Source organism: Dermacentor variabilis, chromosome 9 (assembly GCF_050947875.1).
Source record: "Dermacentor variabilis isolate Ectoservices chromosome 9, ASM5094787v1, whole genome shotgun sequence".
NCBI lineage: Eukaryota > Metazoa > Arthropoda > Arachnida > Ixodida > Ixodidae > Dermacentor > Dermacentor variabilis.
The window spans coordinates 120,330,308-120,348,637 of NC_134576.1; the positions used below are offsets into that span (position 1 = coordinate 120,330,308).

General features: G+C 47.2%; 1 protein-coding gene across 1 annotated transcript; it reads left to right on the forward strand.

Moving 5' to 3' along the window:
* The first annotated feature begins 2,634 nt into the window (after window positions 1–2,634).
* On the forward strand, window positions 2,635–8,856 carry LOC142558162 (uncharacterized). Its single transcript, XM_075670323.1, has 2 exons — window positions 2,635–2,992; window positions 7,230–8,856. The coding sequence occupies exons 1-2, from the start codon at window positions 2,699–2,701 to the stop codon at window positions 8,379–8,381; spliced, it is 1,446 nt and encodes a 481-aa protein (XP_075526438.1). The 5' UTR covers window positions 2,635–2,698; the 3' UTR covers window positions 8,382–8,856.
* The last annotated feature ends 9,474 nt before the right edge of the window (window positions 8,857–18,330 follow it).

Consider the following 18,330-nt stretch of genomic DNA (forward strand, 5'->3'; position numbering starts at 1 on the left):
TGAGAGTTTTTCGATCAAATATTTCTGATGGGGAGACCAGACGGACGCAGCGTATTCAAGCATAGGTTGAACAAATGTTGGGTAAGCTAGTTTACGAATATCCTTACTTGAATCATTTAATTGCGGCGTAGGTACTCTAATTATCTCGAAGAATCGGCGCATAGGTATGCAATGTGCGTTGACCACGAAATAGTCGAAGTTAGGTTAACACCAAGATACGTATATTGAGTATCATGTAAAATAGTGATGTTATTTGTGCGATGTAAACTTAGTGTTAGTATGCTTGCGCCTAAAATAGACAATTTTACTTTTATAAACATTTAGCTTCATAAGCGAACTGTTACGCCAGAGAGAAAAAAATTCTAGGTCTCTTTGGAGGATTGTATGATCATAGGCACCCTTGATGGAACCATAAAGAATGCAGTCATCCGCAAAAATGCGCACGTGTGAGGAAATGTTATTCGGTAAGACATCAGTGTATATTAGAAATAGTAACAGCCCAAGAACGCTGCCTTGTTGTAAACCTGAAGTAACGTGTGAAAGAGGAGAGGGAAAATTTCATCGGCAGCACAATCACTAGGGACCGTCATGAAGGATTTACCTAGTGACACTGCTTTTATGTCATTTCCGGCTTGATTAGAAACTTAGTGCGCGCGCAACACTGTTATACTCATGCAAAACTAGTACTTGATGAGAAAATTTGTGAATGACTTGTGTTTGCCTTGCGTCATTGGAAGGTCTCAAAAGACTTTGGAGAGCCAGAAAACTTGTGATCGAACGCCACAGCTGCCCTTATGATGCCTCTATCTAAAAAAAAAATCGTGTTGGCTTTCATTGTTAACGCGATTAGCGTTCTTTGCTCACATCGGCCGTTTTGAGCATGCCGTTGTCATACCATCACCTTGAGCCGTCGTGTTCGTTTCGGCATCGTCACTGAAGCTTTGCGATTCCACTCAAAGTGCCGTCGTTGTCACGCCGTGGCCGTCACACACTCATCGTAACCCCGTTGCCTCCATACGATTGTCGTGTCATTCGCTTGAATGCGTCGTCGTCATACGATCTTCGTCATGCATTCGTTGTCGTACCTTCGTTGTCGTGCCATCGTGGTTGTCCTATCGTCATCGTTCTAGAACAGTAATGCCGTCGTCGTCGTGCCATTGTCGTCATCGTGTCGTCGTCGCGCGTTCGTTTTGCAATCGCTATCAATTTATATTCGAAATCTCATCGTCCTCATGCCAGCGTCTTCGTAGCGCCTTTGTTATTTCAGCAACAGCGTACTTTCTTCTTCATTGTATCGTAATGGGGATGTCATTCAGTCGTGAATATGGTACCCTTGTCACGCCAACGCCATCACTACATGCATGACAGCGACTGAACAGTCGATGTCATGTACACGTTGTCAAACCGTCGTCGTCATAACGTTGTAGTCGTGCCATCATCGTTCCAACTTCGGCATCCACTTATCGTCATTCCGTCATCCGCGTGCAGTTATCATCCTATTGTCCTATCCCCTCCATGTCAGCTGTCCCCGTCGTCAAACCAACACCATCATACGCCAGTCGTCACGTCATTGTGGTCATGCCAACGTCGTCACACCACATATGTCCCTCCATCGACGTCGTCCCTTCTTCCTCATTACACCCTCGTCACTGCGTCGTCGTCATGTTCATGTGCGACCCTGGCAAGCAAGTGGCACAGCAAAGTTGACCGATACCACAGATAGTATACGTCACACGTATCCGAAGCAATGGAAGTCTAATCGCACTACCGTCCGCAGTCATCCTGGGATGCGTTCTGCCGTAAATGTTTCTGACTAGGCTTCAAGATGGTTCCGTGGTGCTCCTTCCTAGTCTTCTTTTATTCTTCTCTCCGTGTTTGGTGCTCGTGCCCAGTGCAATTGACAGCTAAAAATGGATGTCAGCATTGTAACTGCAGTAACTGCGCATCTTCACTTGTGGCACGTAGTGTCATTGCCGAAACTATACTGTCCACTCTGTGGAACTGAGACGGACTTACGAAATTCTCAGATATTAGCGCAATGTCCCGAAAACTCAAAAATCGGAACATTGAGCCAGACCGTCTGCGGTAATATCGCGAATCGTCATTAAGGAGTGAGGTTACTTAAAGGGAAGTCTTCTTTGTGCGCAGTGTTAGCAGCGTCCCCTTTCCTTAACGAATTCGCAACGTGTGGCACCGGGCGCGTTGGTAATTGATGTGCACACCCTGCCAGACCATCACACTGCAAAGTGCCTGAAAGAACCGAGCTCTAGCCTCAGATGTCAAAAACTGACGCGCACCCTGCACGCGCTTTTTCACAAACACATAAATGCGAAATTCGATAATCCTTTAAGATCCAACTAAAACATTCCATCTGTAAGCGATAGGCTTCTAGGTCAGCAAAGATCGCGCGTCATCGATGTTTCTTTCAAGAAGTTGTGATTCACAGGAAGTACATATCTTTCTTGTTTGTTTAAGGCTGTTGCTCCCACCCACTATTGAGTCCAGGGTTCACCCTGGACACAATAGTGGGCAAACATTGCACAGTGTGGTATGCGCAGTAACGAAAGAAAAAAATGGATCTATTTATCTGTCCTTACGTAAAACGACGCGCACGAGACCACCGATTAGGAACGCAAGCTAGATCAGAAAGCCCGCCCGCTCACGCGCGAGCGCTGGATTCGTGCCGGAAGACATCGCCATGCCTTTTACTGGACAACGGCGGGTCCACCGTTTCCGCGACCACGCCGTCGCTGGCGTCAACTGGCGACCGACGCGGTTCGTCGACGAGGTTCCGGATTCGCGTGTGTGCGGCCTCTGCCGCATGATCCCGAAATGGGCGGTGCTGCTGCCGTGCTGGCACATTCTGTGCCAGTCCTGCCAGGAAGCCTGTTCCCAAGGGAACACTGGGCAGTGTCCCTTCGACCAAGAACCATTCCAGGAGGCGGAATGCTTTGGTACCGACTTTCCTGCCAGGAAAGCTAACAGCCTGAAGGTGAGGAAGTAAAAAAAGATCGTGTAAGACCCACGCACTGTGGGAACCGATGTTATGCGAAGTATTTTGCAGCTACTTGGCTGTCTAGCATTGTTTTGGGTTGCGCAAAGCGATGGCAGGTGTACCAACGTGTTTGTGTAAATTTAGTATTTGTGTGTGGGTTGCGGGCGAACGTTTGTGTGACTATGAAGCAGTGCGACGGCGAGCATCTTGAAGATTGTAGTATTTCAAGAGTATGGTCTCTACGTCAGCCTTTCGACGCGAGCTCACGACATGGCGCTTGTTGGATTCTACGTGGTGTAGTGCAAGAGCGCAAGTTAAACGCAGATTGTGACGTCATCCTCGACTACATGTCATACAGCCATACGTAGCTCTCATTATGTCACGTGGCGTACGTTAAACCGACGAAGGCGTTTTTGTACTTTGGTTCGGCTAACTTGGTTAACACGGTTAACTTGGGCGATCATGGAGTCGCTAGAGTGTCACACAGTTCGTACGTAGCCTAAGCTGTTAGGAAGAAAATACTGGGGCAAGTGGGCCGGTCGCGAACAACAGTCTGAAAACGATGCCTCAAAGCGTGAGCTGCCACACAGAAAGCAGACCAGAAAGTTGCTCCCGCGTCGACTGTCACAGAAGCTTAGCCGGGCCCACAGCCACTAAACCAAAGTAGGCGTTTTTGGAGCGATAGCGGTAGGCGTTCCATCGTGGAAGACAAGTGTGCGTGCGTGCGTGTCACTAGGCCACGCGCGCGCGCTGTGGCCTAGTGATGAAAGCACCCGCGGCTGCTATGTTTGACGACAGGAGTTAGATTCCACCATCGGTCCCATATTTTATTTTTAATTAAGGGAGGCTAAAAAAGAACTTCTCTAGCTGCCTACTTATTCTCCATCAAGTGTGAACAATAGGGCGGGAAATGCATAGCAAAGAAATAATAATAATCAAACGATTTGTGTTGTTGTTTTGCGAAAATCTACATTCGCATTAGTTGCAGCAGTGCATTCTACACGCATACTACTAAATATGTGGCCGTCTTTCTATGTTGCAAATCTTTGCTGTGAATTGCGGACATTTCATTTTTTATGCTATCCATCTGAAGTAGCACGCTAGACATGCCACCAAGTATACCTCAGTAGGATCCATTAAATCTCTCTTTCTCTCTGTTATTTTTCGGTTTTTGTGAGGCGCTTATTTGATAAACATGCCCCAGTAGTAATTTGCTCGGGAAATAAATGCCATAGTGGTGGCATTGCTGTACATAGTTACCAAAATCTCAGTGGAATGTGACCAGCTGTCTTAGTCGTATTCACCAATTTCTCCGGGTAGTAAAATGCGACTCACCGTGGCGTACGACCCACGGTTACAAAGTTAATAGTGGATTATGTGCGAAGCCCTTACTAGCTTTCGGTTAGCAAACGACGAGACCTTTTTTTTTTCGGACCCTAGCGTCATGCCGTTGAAGTGGTCGCGGGTTCGTATCTCACTTTCGGCGCAGCATTAGGATAAGATTCCAATTCAAAATATGATTGTTTGTAGTTGTCGTTTTTTTAATTGTGGCCCTTGTACAAAACAGGTCGCGTAGTTTACTAAGCAAAAGGTAGTGCAGTCTTGTCTCAAAGTGCTCTACAACTTTAGTAACGGTGCCGAGAGTAAGATTTAGATATACCTAAGAAATGTGATGAAAACTGGCACAGCGAATAATAGCTTACAAAAGTCCTAGTAACCATAGGGCGAAATCTAACTGGAACTGACATTTCCCAGGGACAAAAAGAAACTCCAGTAATAGAGACTATTCAGTAAGTGTGCCATTCTCATGGTCAAAAATACGTAGGATGCTTCAATGAAAACAGTCGACCAGGCGAAAAAAGAAAAACGAGATCCGCATATACACGTTGTTTAGTCATATTAATATCATGTGTCAATTAACGGGCCAGAAGAATAAGCTTTCCAATGGACTCAATTTTCTTTTTTTCTTTTTTGCTAGCCTCACCATATAAAGGGACATAAAACAAACCCAGATGAAGAATTGGGGAATCTGATTGTTATGTTTAATTTCGATGTGAAAGTAATCAGGCTAAGGAAATGGAAGTGGGTGAGGAGTTAACTTGCCCCAAATGTTAGCCGAAGCCACATCCTCCGCATTAGGCGTGTGGTAGTTTACCTGGATGGATGGATGGATGGATGGATATTATGAGCGTCCCCTTTGGAACGGGGCAGTGGGTTGCGCCACCAAGCTCTTGCTACTATACTGCCTAATATCCAACCTAGGTTAAACAATGAAAAAAAGGAAAAAAAACTCTGAACTACCACGCCAATATTTTCTGATCCCCTGTTGCGAACTGTGCTTTTGTACGTCTCCGTCTTTTGTCGTTTCCCTACTTTTCTTCCACCAATCCTCCAGTCGCCTCTTACTAATGTCTACTGCGGACATCTTTGCTTTACTACAGCTCCCTCTGAACATAAGGACTTCAAGGAGGCCAGTGGTGCCTAAACCGACCGCTGGGTAGACGCCTTCACATTCTAATAAAACATGCTCCGTAGTTTCCCTAGCTTTACCGCAGCAAGCACATGCTTCTTCTTCCTTCTTATATCTCGCTTTATAGGTGCGTGTTCTAAGGCATCCCGATCTCGCTTCGAAAAGTAATGAGCTTCCCTTTGAGTTATCATAAATGGTTTCTTTCCTGATTTCGTTTTTTGCTCTTAAGTATTACTCATGGCACGTTTCTTTTCCATTGCCGCCACCCGTGAGATTAATTCAGCCTCTCCGACTTTCCTCTTGACCTTCTTTGTTGCTGTGTTGTCCACCCTACAGGCCGCATGCTTGCTGGTAAGCTTCCTAGTTCTTTTCCTCCACTGTGAATCAATGTTTTCCTATACAGATACCTGAACACTCTGCCAGCCCATTTACTTTCTTCCATATTCCTCAGCCGTTCTTCATACTCAATTTTACTGCGAGCTTCTCTCACTTCAAAACTAGTCCAGCCCATATCATCCTGCACAGCTTCATTTGTAGTCTTCCCGTGGGCGCCCAATGCGAGGCGACCCACTGACCTTTGGTTCCCGTCGATTCCTGATTGTACCCATGATTTATAGCAAACAACCGCATTTCCAAAAGTAAGTCCTGAAACCATTACACCTTTCCACATGCCTCGGAGGACCTCGTAACTATTGCATCCACATAGCGCTCTGTGCTTCATTATGGCTGCATTTCTCTTCCCCTTTATTGTTATGGTCTTTTCCTGTGTTTCCATATATCCATTGCCTTCGTTTATCCATATACCAAGGTATTTATATTCTGTTGCCCGAGGTATTTCTTGGCCCTGTATCTTTACTGTCTGTTCACTGTTTTTATTGAATACCATAACACCTGATTTTCTAGCACTAAATTTCAAATCTAAATTGTTGCCTTCCTGTCCAGAGATATTAGCCAGACGTTGCAAATCACTTTGCTTGTTAGCTAGCAACACAATGTCGTCCGCATAAAATAAACCTGGGAGTTGCTGCTCTATTACTGTACCCGCCTGTTTGTACGAGAGATTAAACCCGATATTACTTCCCTTTAGCGCTTTCTCGATCCTCACCATGTGCATCATAAACAGCAGCGGGGATAAAGGGCACCCCTGCCTCAGTCCCTTGTTGATATGAACTTTCTCCTAGCTCCTCATCCCTTCCCATTCAACGCAAACGGTATTTTCTAGGTAAATCTCTCTCAAAAGCTGTAGCTTACCTATTAAGCCACTGCAGCGCCATCTTTCGGGCCACTTCGCTGAGTATTAGTGCGTGTGTGTACACGACTAGCCACCAGAGTGTTAGCCACCGCCTCTCAAGGCGAAGGCGGCAGACTTGGATCACCCTCTTAATCGCAGAGTACGTGAGCTTTCGAGCGCGAAGTTGGACAATAAGCCCCTGCAGTCTACCTTTCACTCCAAGACTGCCAAATTGCGAGTGACTCGCAACAATCACTCAGCACTGGCGCACTGTTTAGTCATGAAGCTCGGTGTACCACACCAAAAAAGTTCGATCCCCTAGACAACGTAACCAACATCCCAAGTGCTAACATTGCTCCTCGATCTGATCGCTTGTCAGTCATGAGGCAAGTGGTACTCGATGAAATTGACCGACGGGATGCGTCATCTCTACGATGTCACTTGCAACACGTTATATTTACTTCTGCCTACTAAGATTAAGTAGATCTACTAATTAAATTGTACGTTATTTTGTCCTTCTTTTTGATATCCAGATTTACTGCTGGAACGACGTGCACGGCTGCGAGTTCGTGGGCACCGTGGAACGGGTCCTTCGGCACTACGAGCACGAGTGCACTTTCCACACCGTCGAATGTTTGCGGTGTGGCGAGGGAGTCCTGCACAAAGATCTGCCAACGCACTACGCAGCCGGATGCAGTGCCGGTGCGTCTTCAGCAGCCCCAGAGAAGTCGTTCTCGGAGTCTACGGCGCTGGCACTTCACGGCGTGAACAGCGCACTGGAGGATCTGAAGTCGTTGTTGGCGGACCCGAGCCGGGACCAGCTTCTGTCAGCAATCCAGATCCAGATGAATGAGCTCATGGAATACGCCAGGAGTCAGGAGACCAGGTGCGCTGAGATAAGTCGCCAGCTCGGAACACCCGAGCAGAACGTAAAAGAAGACATGGTTCCAGTTGCGACCGCCAATTCCTCGACCGTGTCCCACCGGCTGCCTTCTGGGCGACATCTGGCGGAGGAGGCCAGCAAGTCGTCGTCGCTGTCGTTGCTCTCGGAGGCGGCGCTGATACTTCGGAAGTTGGAACACTTCGCCAACCTGTCATTCGAAGCTCCGAAAGATTTGCGGGAAACTTTCCAACAGGGTGGTCGCCACGGCATCATTGTTCGCTACGAGCCTTACGACGTTAGCGTTCAGAATTTAACCAGCACAGTGTTGTCAACGCGGAGCTTCAGTGAACAGTATCAGAGCGTGATTCATACCTTGACCCTCGAAAACTGTGACCCGGTTTTTCTTTGCAAAACGGGCCTGGGCACGTTCGCTCAAGTTACGGTGCTGCACATGAGGGACACGTACTTTACAGTTGCCGCCTCCGTGGAATATATTGATAGAACTCCTTATATGATTGTGAAAATTGAGTTTCACGGGCTGCTGTCTGCCTCTCGGTGTTTGCCACCTGCATGGCGTGTGGAAGTAGCAAGTGAGGACGGATGTGATGTAACTTCATTGTCTTCCTTTGACACGCCTTGTAAATGTATTATCGATAAGGACTCGTTGCTACATTTTCACCGCGGATTTAAGATATCATGTGATTACTTGAAGAAACAGCGCTTCAGCAAAGCCGGTGTAATGTTGCTTAGTATAGAGCTCTTCCATGAAGAAAGCGAGCAGTCGGGACCTTCCAGCGCCTAATATTCATCACTACTAATCCAGTATCGCACGACTATATCCTCCTCTCAGTTTACCATATCCGTGTGATGTCGGCATAGCAAAGTTTCGGTGGGTGTTCTGCAATCCTAAATTAGTGCATGCATGCGCGAAATATGTGTTATACTATAATGTATTAGCAATACGCAATTATCAATTGTCTATTGGCAATTATTAGCAATTAGGTACTATACTGCATCCAAATTAGATTATGGAAGCTGCAATAATGAATAGTGATGATTATCAGTGCGTGAGGCCAGAAATAATTTAAAAGAAATAATAAATATACTTTAAATAAATTTGCTTGAGGTCAGCTGGTGACAAGCGCTTAGTAAAGCACACGTGTTAGTGCGATGAAGTGATTACTTACGTTATCTTTTTGTCTTTTCAGTTTGTTTGTTTTTGTCTGTGCTTCTGTATCTATTCAGGACACCTGGCAATAAACGTTAATTGGAAGTTAGCGCCTGTCCAGTCCCTGTGCCTTCTTTTGTAGATTCTGCGCCAAGACAGTATTATTTATGAGTTAACTAGCCCGAACCAACGCTTTACTCTAAATTGTGCAGCGTAATTTCTTGTTCCACATTTTGGGTGTTTATTACGCCAAGCATTTATAGCGTTTCCGCATTTATGAGCATCTTACATGAAGACGTTAGCGTATGCTCAATGTATTTTTTTATTGTTTGTTCATTCAGCTCTTACACAAGACGCTCCCTGCGGTTTACAAAGTTGTTGCTTCAGCATTGACACTTTCGTATCTATTAAGGCCCGTGTGGCTGCTAAAAAGATTGATTGTAAGACGAGGTCGGTGTTCGACAGAAATCAAATTTATTGGACGCCACAAGGATGGGGAGTCGGTGCTGCTGTGTTGTGCGTTGGTATGGAACCGTAATTCCCCAGACCGAGTGCTCACGTTCGAAGTCTTGGTGGCACCGCTTATGACTTTCAACCCTATTTTAGGTAAGCGCTTTTTCTCCGCTGGCAATGAGCGGTGTATTAACATCGCGCGATGAGCAGCTCCGTGTGTTAGATAAGTAGTGTTGGAGAATGACGAAATAATTGGTTTCGTTCCTTCTGGATTGAGGTGATGCGCTTGAGTACAGTTGCTGTTAATGACGAACCTGTTTCCATGCTCCAGAGCAAATGCTCTGTTATTTTCCGGACCATGTTGGTCCGAAGCTCCAAAAAATGCCTCGAGCAACGGCTGACCTTCGTATCAGCGTTGTTGTGAGCGCGACGAAGCGATGAATGTGCGCACGGTTGTTTAGAGCATCTCTGCTTCGTAAAGCCTACAATCGAACTTGGCGTGTTTCGCCCTTGTCCTGCGTTAAATCTATGGTGTATTGTTTATTTTTATTTCATCGCTTTCAGTGATTGCGTTTACCTCTCAATAATTAAGCAGTATATTGTTCCGTTTCGTGAAAAGATTGCTGGCCTATCGCTTCACCCACGCTAATTCAAGCTTTGTAATGCTTTACATCTTTCTTCATCATCGTCCCCCATCATGCGCCTTTTTCTTGCCTCCTTCTTTCCCTCTTGCCCTACCCCCAACGTTGCTGGCCGACCTCTCGTAGCTCTCGTAGCGACCAAGTAGCTGGCCGACCTCTCACCATTCCGAATCATTAGGCCTTTCTCTCTCTCTTGTGATAACTGCAGAAGAAAATATGAGGTGTGCTGATTATTTTTGCACGCCTACTTGTTTCTAGACGTTGCACAGAAAACAATGTACACAGAGTGCATTCGCGTTTCTACGCTGTCAGAATGAAATTTTTTGTTAATGCGAAAGCAATATATGCCCCGTGAAGCGGGAAAACCGGCATCCGGCTTTAACGTACGATAGTACCAAAACCCACTTGACCAAGTGATGAGGTCACGTTTCCGGTGCTGCACATGCCGGAAACGCTTTGCGATATCCCATGGTGAACAGCCCCGGCACACTCCCAAAATTGACTCGGCCCACACCCAAAATTTGGGTGGCCCACCTCCAAAAACTGGTTTTGCCCAATTCAGAAATTGAGTTTAGGCACGTGCAAAAGCAACCTCGCCCACTCGCAAAGTTGACTTGGCCCACCCTCAAAATTTGTGTGGCCCAGCCTCAAAATTGAATTGGGCCAATTCGAGCACATGACCAAAGAAACAAAAGTTTCGCGCGTCATAGTATGTACCCAGAATCGCTCCCCCTTGACAAGTGCAGAGCGTGCTGCAGGGAGACGGCCACATTCGATCACATGCTATGGAATTGCTCCAAACATCCAAGCGGAGCTAACTCAGGACGTATACCCCCGCAGCTCGAGGAAGCAACGCGGAGCGACGACCAATAAAAACAGCTCCAGGCCGTCCAGCAGGTCATCGAGGCGCTGGCTAGGCAGGAGCCTGGCGAGCCGGCAACGGCGAGCGGGGATCCTGGCAGAGCACCCGCCACGATGACGACGTAGGCCACGTACGAAGCGCGCCTGCGCGCTTTACTGCAGGCTCAATAATCGTTTTCCCAATCCAATCCAATTCGCGCGTCAGTGTCGTACTGCTTTCGCCTTCAGTGCAAGTAAAGAGGCTCAAATACCTCTGTAATTTTTTCGACGATCAAACTCGCAGCCTTAAGCTCGTCGGACGAATAGCCGTTGGTAAGCCTGCAGAGCTACACGTTAAGTAACCACAGAAAAAGTCAAATGTAGCAGCAAGAGAAGAAGTCTTCAGAACGTCAAAGAAAACTTCAGGTATATAGGCATATATCTGGGAATTAATTGGCAGCATTGCGTGGTTGTGGCGTATGCTATGATAATCATGCTGAACAAACGACTCGCACTCAATCGAAGCCTGCACTAACCCTGACAGCTTGCCACGTTCAGGCTGTTGTCTAGTTATGCATTGAGCGGAGCAACTTCCTTCAAAATAATTTTAGAACTCCAGGCGTCATGGCCAGTGGTCACGAAATCACGTGTCAGTTTTAAACTTTCGCGCGGTGCTAATAAATCGCGGGAAACAATAATTGCGTAGGACGTAGGGTCCTGACAACAGGAATAGGATAATTTCGGACGCCACAACTTTCCCATGGGACTTGACACAGTTATTTCATGGGTTAAAGATCTTGTTGACATAAACGTCTAGCTGATGCTATTCGATGACGTTGGGATCTTGTGCACGCTGGCGTGGAGTCACGTGGTATTTTTTCATATTTCGCGGACTGCGCCTCTCTTCAGTAGAGAAAACAACACACACGATGTGTTAATTGCTGGGCACACCTCATTTCAGTGTCTCCTACGATTATCTACGCACATGCCAACAGACAGCTTGACAAGTAGAACAACTGAAACTTAGCTAATTACGTTCGAATGATAATTTTATGTCGGAGACTAAAAACAAAATTGCTGGAAGCTTCTCGGGAAGACTCTAAACAGCATGCACCTTTTCTTATCGCGTTAGATATCGCACATTCTTTAAACCCTGGTGAATGATAGCGGAGTCGCCGGGAAATGTGGAGACATCTCGGAGTATTTGATAACTTATATTGCAGTAAACAGTTTTATTTCTCCATTCTGTCCGGCGAAAGCTAACAGTTAAGAATTCTGATTAACCGGCAAATTGTTTTTCAAGGCTGATATCCCATGCTCTCTACAATGTTCTCCCAATAAATGTACTGCGATGGTGCTAAATTGTATTTTATCCCTCACTTAAGGTATTTCGAGTACTTCAGTTGATATTTGAGTTTGTATTTTGCGCAACTTGAGCACCGCTCGCATGTTAAAATAATTACTCACTGAACGATACTGATAATGCTACTAATAATTAAGATAACTGAGGGCACCTATGCACTTGTGAGTTCTGAATGCGAAAGCGTTAATGCCCAATGGAACGTCGCTGAGCAATCCTTCGCGTTATGGACACCTCGCAAGCAAGCGAGCGCATTGAGACGCTTGGCGCGTTTCGATTTGGCCTCACCGAGGCGCTTCCGCTTCCGCGCACGAGGAACGGACAGATAAAACAAGGCTTCCGAGAGGGATTGTGACGTGGCGTCGCGGCGATGCCCTCTCCACTCAAGCAACGCCTCGCGCGCTACTGCGGCAGCAGATGTTACCCTTTCGCCCGCTGAGCTCGGTAGAGGCGCGTTCGTGACGTGGCGTCACAACGAATGAGAATTTAGGGGCCGCTACACGCACGTCTGAGGCTTCGAAGCGGCGTCAAGGGTTACAGCGTCGTTTCTACTTTGAGGAGGAGCTCTGATTTGTGTAGGAACATAAGGTTTGCCGCTTCGAAGTACGTCTTCGGCGCTCAGCTAGTGGCGTGGTCGTTGGCGACGGGAGGAGTGCACGTGCCAAGTGGACCCACTCTGCGTGTGCGCCGCGCAGCCATGACCGAGAACATTGGTATATAAGCTGCAATTGAATGTTTAAGCGCATTTGCAGTAACAACATGTAATTATTAAGTAGTCTGCGGCTGTTAAAGCGCCATATAACTGCAATGAAGCTGGCTCCCCACCAAGAGGAGCCCTGCTCCAGTCGGAAGTTGCAGCGGGGCCTTTGCGGTGAAAACAGCCTGCCTGTGAGCTGACCATTCCGCTGGTAGGTCGAGAGGCTCTGTGGGCCGTAGTTTGAAGACTCATGCTCTAGCCTATACAGATTTCTTTGTTGAAAATTTACATGCCAAAACCGCGATCTCAGTAAGATGCAAGCGGTTTAATGGGGGAACTGCGAGTTAATTTTGACTTACCGACGTTCTTTCGCGTGCACCTAAATCTAAGTACCGGAGCGTTTTTACATTTAACCGACCCCGACGAAATGCTGCCACCGCTGCTAAGTTGCAATCCGCAAGCTTGGTTGGCGCAATCAAACAGCCACTAAGCTACCCCGGTGGTTCGCTGCAGCAAACAGAACTCATCGATTGCAAGTATACGACATACATAACACAAAAAACAACGAAACCGAACAAGTTACGCCGGAAAAGTACATTGCTACAGTAAAGCGTGCAAAAATGTCTTTGTTCCTCGGCTGCGCACTTAGTTGACGAACTGTGTAGGTACAATGGCTAGAAGGGGAGGTGGGAACACCGCGGCGGGCGTCGCCGAGTTTGGCAGCAATTCGTTACGACGAGAGGAGGCGCTAGCGCCGCTCTTGAGACGCCTGTTTTCGGGTGTCACCGAAGTGGCTGGCCGTTTTTTTTTTTCTGAACGTCGAACCACCTGTTTTCCATGTATCCTCCATCGTGTCAGTTTGTTTAAAAGAACTACTTCGATGCACCCTCAAGGCCGATGCGATAATGGATAAACCTTTAAAACGCTGAGCACATTGCGTTGGACCTGACCGTAAGCTCGTGTAAGCCGTTGTTCAGGTCTATTAAATCGTTGCTTAGAAAAAAAAGTAATCCTATCGTGCGGGAGCTGCCAGAGGCCTACTTTAACAGTCCTAGTGGTGATGTGCGTACCAATTTAATCTTTCTTAGAGCGCATTTAGTAGACATCATGATGCACATGCCTGCCAATCGGGATACTTTTGCTTTTCGACTTGCGTTATTCAATTAACTTGTTCGGATTATATTATTTAGTTAGTTGTTATTTACTAATGTCTTCATTAATCTATTATTCAACAGGCTATGTTTCCCGAGGAATGATCAGCAAGATCAAATGCTTCGAACGTTCTAGAGCCCTCATTTCGCCGCCTGTTTCGGAAACGCCTGCGGATGTCTGCTCAACCAAGGAAGGAGAGATGGGAGCACTGCTCTACAAACCTCGTGAACTGCGGACGTTTATCGCAACCATGGGGTGCTCGCTTACGTACAACTTCTGCTTCAGCAAGACACCAAATATAGCATATTGGTCGTGATGCCTGCGTTGACACGAAATCGAATCACTCCAATTGGTTGCGCAAGGCACTTGACCGATATCAATGACAGCCACAAGCTTAGTGAAACTAAAAAGGCTGCATTTTCTCTTAAAAGCAGACAACGAGGCAAGAGAAGGCAAGCGCCAGTAAACGCACTTTTTGAAGGTTCCTCACGTCACTTGAATATTCCTGCGCATATGTGTTCTTTTGATTCCGATTTGCGCCTGCTTGTTGCGTGCCGTTCATTATACGCTAAAATAAACATAAATTATTTTATTTCTCTGCGCAATGTTTGTGTCAATGTGCCTCTAGAGGTAGCAACTCAGTATACCTTCTCGCCAACCACCGAACCTTGATAAAATGAACGGCGCCGTGCTGAATAAAAAAAATGAGACGCATCGTTAAAAGATATATGTGCTCTAAAACAGTTTAAAGAATGTAGCAGTCTATTGTAAGAGTGAGCGCTCACTCTACAGATCAGGCAATGCCAGCTGTCTCAGATCGAAACGCCTGGCATCCCGGCGGCAGCATTCTAGTCACCTTTCTTGTAGAGTTAATTTATCACCCGCATCTGGTCGTTAAGCCTTGCTTCTTACTGTTACTTGAAAGCGTTGAACTAACACCATAAGAAGAACGGCGACATGGAATATGTGTACGGTATCAGCCATGGCGCCAAATCGCGATCTATTCTTGACGCGCTTGACCGTTGCACGCGCGACAGTAGGGCAATCTAAGTGCAGTCGAACGCATCTATAACGAAGCGCTTGCAGCCTCCGAAATCATTCGTTTTACAGATCACTCCTTTGCAAAGGTCCAGCACAGCACGCCTCGCAATAGAACCATTACATAATTGTTCGTTCGACATTCAGATTATTTCGTTGTACAGATATTCGTTGTAGAGGCGCTAGACTACAGCGACAGCAGCGCCGCCACCGCTGCTGGCATGCCGTGCTGTTACACCCTGAGGCCGCCATTGCTTCCACCTTCCTTTCTAGCCATCGCAATTGCCTATCGTTGCCATGGTAGCGGAACTATAGCAGCGCCGAAGTTCCCTCTAGTAATTCGAGTAGGAAACCATGTGGTTTAGGGAAGGCAGAAGGGTGTACGTCTGCTCTCAGGTTCCCCCAGGTCTTTGCAAACATGGTAGCACGGCTGGTCACCAGTGGCCCATTGAATTAGCATTTCGCCATGGTGAACTGATTTTATTTCCTTTATTTTATTTTCCGTGAAGTTTTCCGTTGGCTTTAGAGTAAAGCCGCAAGCAGGAGTGGGCAGTGGGGCAACATCTCTCTGTAAAGACAAGATAATCCACTTTAATATTACACGCAAAGGCCGTACATGGCAAGAACACTCCAAACGCACCATTCGGAAAATAATTGCAAACTTCAATGCTCAAACAAAATTGTTACAAACATATTTACAATCATACGTTGCAAACATATTCGAACAAACAAACATTTTTGAAGACGCACTAACCCCTATGAAAAAGGAGAGAAGCGCTAACATCGTAACAGAAAGAAAAGACCCAGTGGTAAAGAAGATGACAAAATTTTCAGTCGCGATTCAAATGAAGGCATAGTTGCTGCTGCTACCCCATCGCCCGGTAAACGAATCTACTGGCGCACGTACAGTTCGCTGGGAGAGAAAAAAAACCTTGTATGCGTAGTCCTACAAAACAATTCTTTGTTTCTTGGAACCAGTCATTCCAAAAGCACGACAACACACGTCAACAGAAAGAGAGAGAGAGAGAGTAAAACTTTATTCAATGTAAATAAAATAAGGCACGATGGTTGGAGCCCCTATTCCAGGGCCCCACTGGCACGAGCGGCTCGCTGGGCTTGGTCCAGAAGAGCCAACTGGCTCTCCCGACCCTCGTCCGCAAGCCATGCCTCCCACTGCCTATTCCTCATTAGTGGATGTTGGTGTAATATGGGACTGTCTATGTGCGGGGGCCTCCTGGGGCACTCCCATGTGATGTGTTTTAGTGTGTGTGTGTCTGTGCACCACGGGCACTCGTCAGTGAACCTCGTGGGGTGTATTCTGTGTAGGTGGTGCAGGTTGGGGTATGTATTCGTCTGAATACGACGCCAGTCCCTCTCCTGTTCGCTGTTTAAATCGGAGTGAGGATGTCCAAAACGTCTCCGCTCCTGCCTTTGCTGTAGGAGGATGTCACGAGAATTCGGTGGAAGGACGTCGCTAGGCCATGCCGTTGCTCGGACGTTCAAACCTCGAGCAATACGGTCTGCCCTAGCGTTTCCTGCCAGTCGCTCGTGTGCCGGACACCAGACGATAGTGTGGTGCCCCTCTAGTTGAGTGCCTAAAATTTTGATTACTGATTTGGGTGCCGTTCCTTGTAAAAACAGGCGGCAAGCCGCTTGTGAGTCGGATAATATGACAGCCGAATTGGTTTGGCGCTCGGCGTCCTGAATGGCCAAGGCAATGGCTGCAGCCTCTGCCACGCATGCCGAGGCGGTTTTGAAGGATGCCGTTGTTACGTTGTTGTTGCATGTAGAGACTATGGTGAAAGTGTCTGAGCTGGCTCGACTGGCATCCGTATAATACACCCCCGGTCCCATGCCGAAACGTTTGTGAAGGGTCTTTGCCCTTGCTCTGCGTCGTCCGGGATGGTACTTGGGATGCATGTTTTTGGGAATTGGGGCCACCGCGATGTGCGATCGAACATTGCGGTCTATCTGTGCCGTTTCCTCTCCGCAATACTGGGGTCTCAGGGGAAAGCCTAACCTCGCCAATACTTCCCTGCCCTGAGTTGAAGAACAAAGTCGTTCTTTCTGGGAATATAACGTCGCGACTGCGTACTCGTCAAAAGTATTGTGCAGGCCCAGTCCCTCGAATCTCTCTGTGCTAGTGCATTCGGGAAGACCAAGGGCGGCTTTGAAGGCTTTTCTTATTATTGCGTTTGCCTGTTTAATCTCTTGGTTTGTCAAGGCCTGATACGGAAGGGCGTATGTGAGTCGGCTAATTACGAATGCGTGAACCAGACTGATGGTCTCTCCCTCAGTTAGGCCGTCTCTGCTTCTTGCCACTCTCCTTATCATTCTGGCCACGTTTCCTGTGACCGCCTTTAGTTTTTGTAGGGTGTGAGATGTTCCAGCATTCTGCTGTATCCACATCCCCAATATTCTGAGTGTCTCCACTTCACGAATTGGCGCCCCGTCGAGAGTCAGAGTGAGCGGCACCCAGTCCTTCTTTCTTGCGTACTTCGCACGCACCCGAATGAATTCCGATTTTTCAGGTGCGCATGCCATGTCCGCCGCCCTCGCGTATTCCACGACTGCGTCTATGGCCTTTTGAAGGGTTTCTTGCTTGTCCCCGTAGGACCCCTGGTGAGCCCAGAACGTGATATCATCGGCATATATCGCACAACCGAGGTTCGGGTGTTTATCTAGCTCCAGGGCTAGCTTTCTCATCCCTACATTGAATAGCAGTGGAGAGAGTATAGCTCCCTGAGGGGTACCTCTGTCGGGACAGTTGAAGGTGTCGGACCTCGTGGAGCCTAATCCGATTGTGGCCGTGCGGTGGCTGAGGAACGAGCGCACGTAGTTATAAATTCGCGTTCCGCAGTTCACCGCTTCCAGTCCCTCCAGAATAGCGTGGTGGGAGATGCTGTCGAAGGCCTTTTTAAACGGAACTTTTGAAATTAAGAATACCTAATGCCTGGGAAGAATTGGTGGAGGCTTACAGGACGAGCCAAACAGAAAGACGAAAATCTACCACTGCACGCAGTGAGCATTCGCCAAAAAAAAAATTTCGTTGCCAGAGTATTCAACGTCACACGCTGCCTTGCTCCCGGACAAAAGATCCAGATACTCGTTGGCGGTTTTCAAATTCAAATTCAAATTTTATTTTGCCACCATGGTACAGATGATCCAAAATATCGCCAATATCATGCAATCTGCTCTTTTGTTTTTATTTCTTTTTGCCCACAAGAAACGAGCCTGCGTTCTATCTTTATCTTATTTTACTGTCATGCGTTTCCACACATAACGTGCGTTTCTTGTTGACGATGTTGACACGTGAAATCAGCCGCTCCATGCCGCGTAGCAAAGGCGCACAGGGGGGAAAAACAGGGAATAAGGGCACGTGGTCAAGTCCGAAGAGCCTAT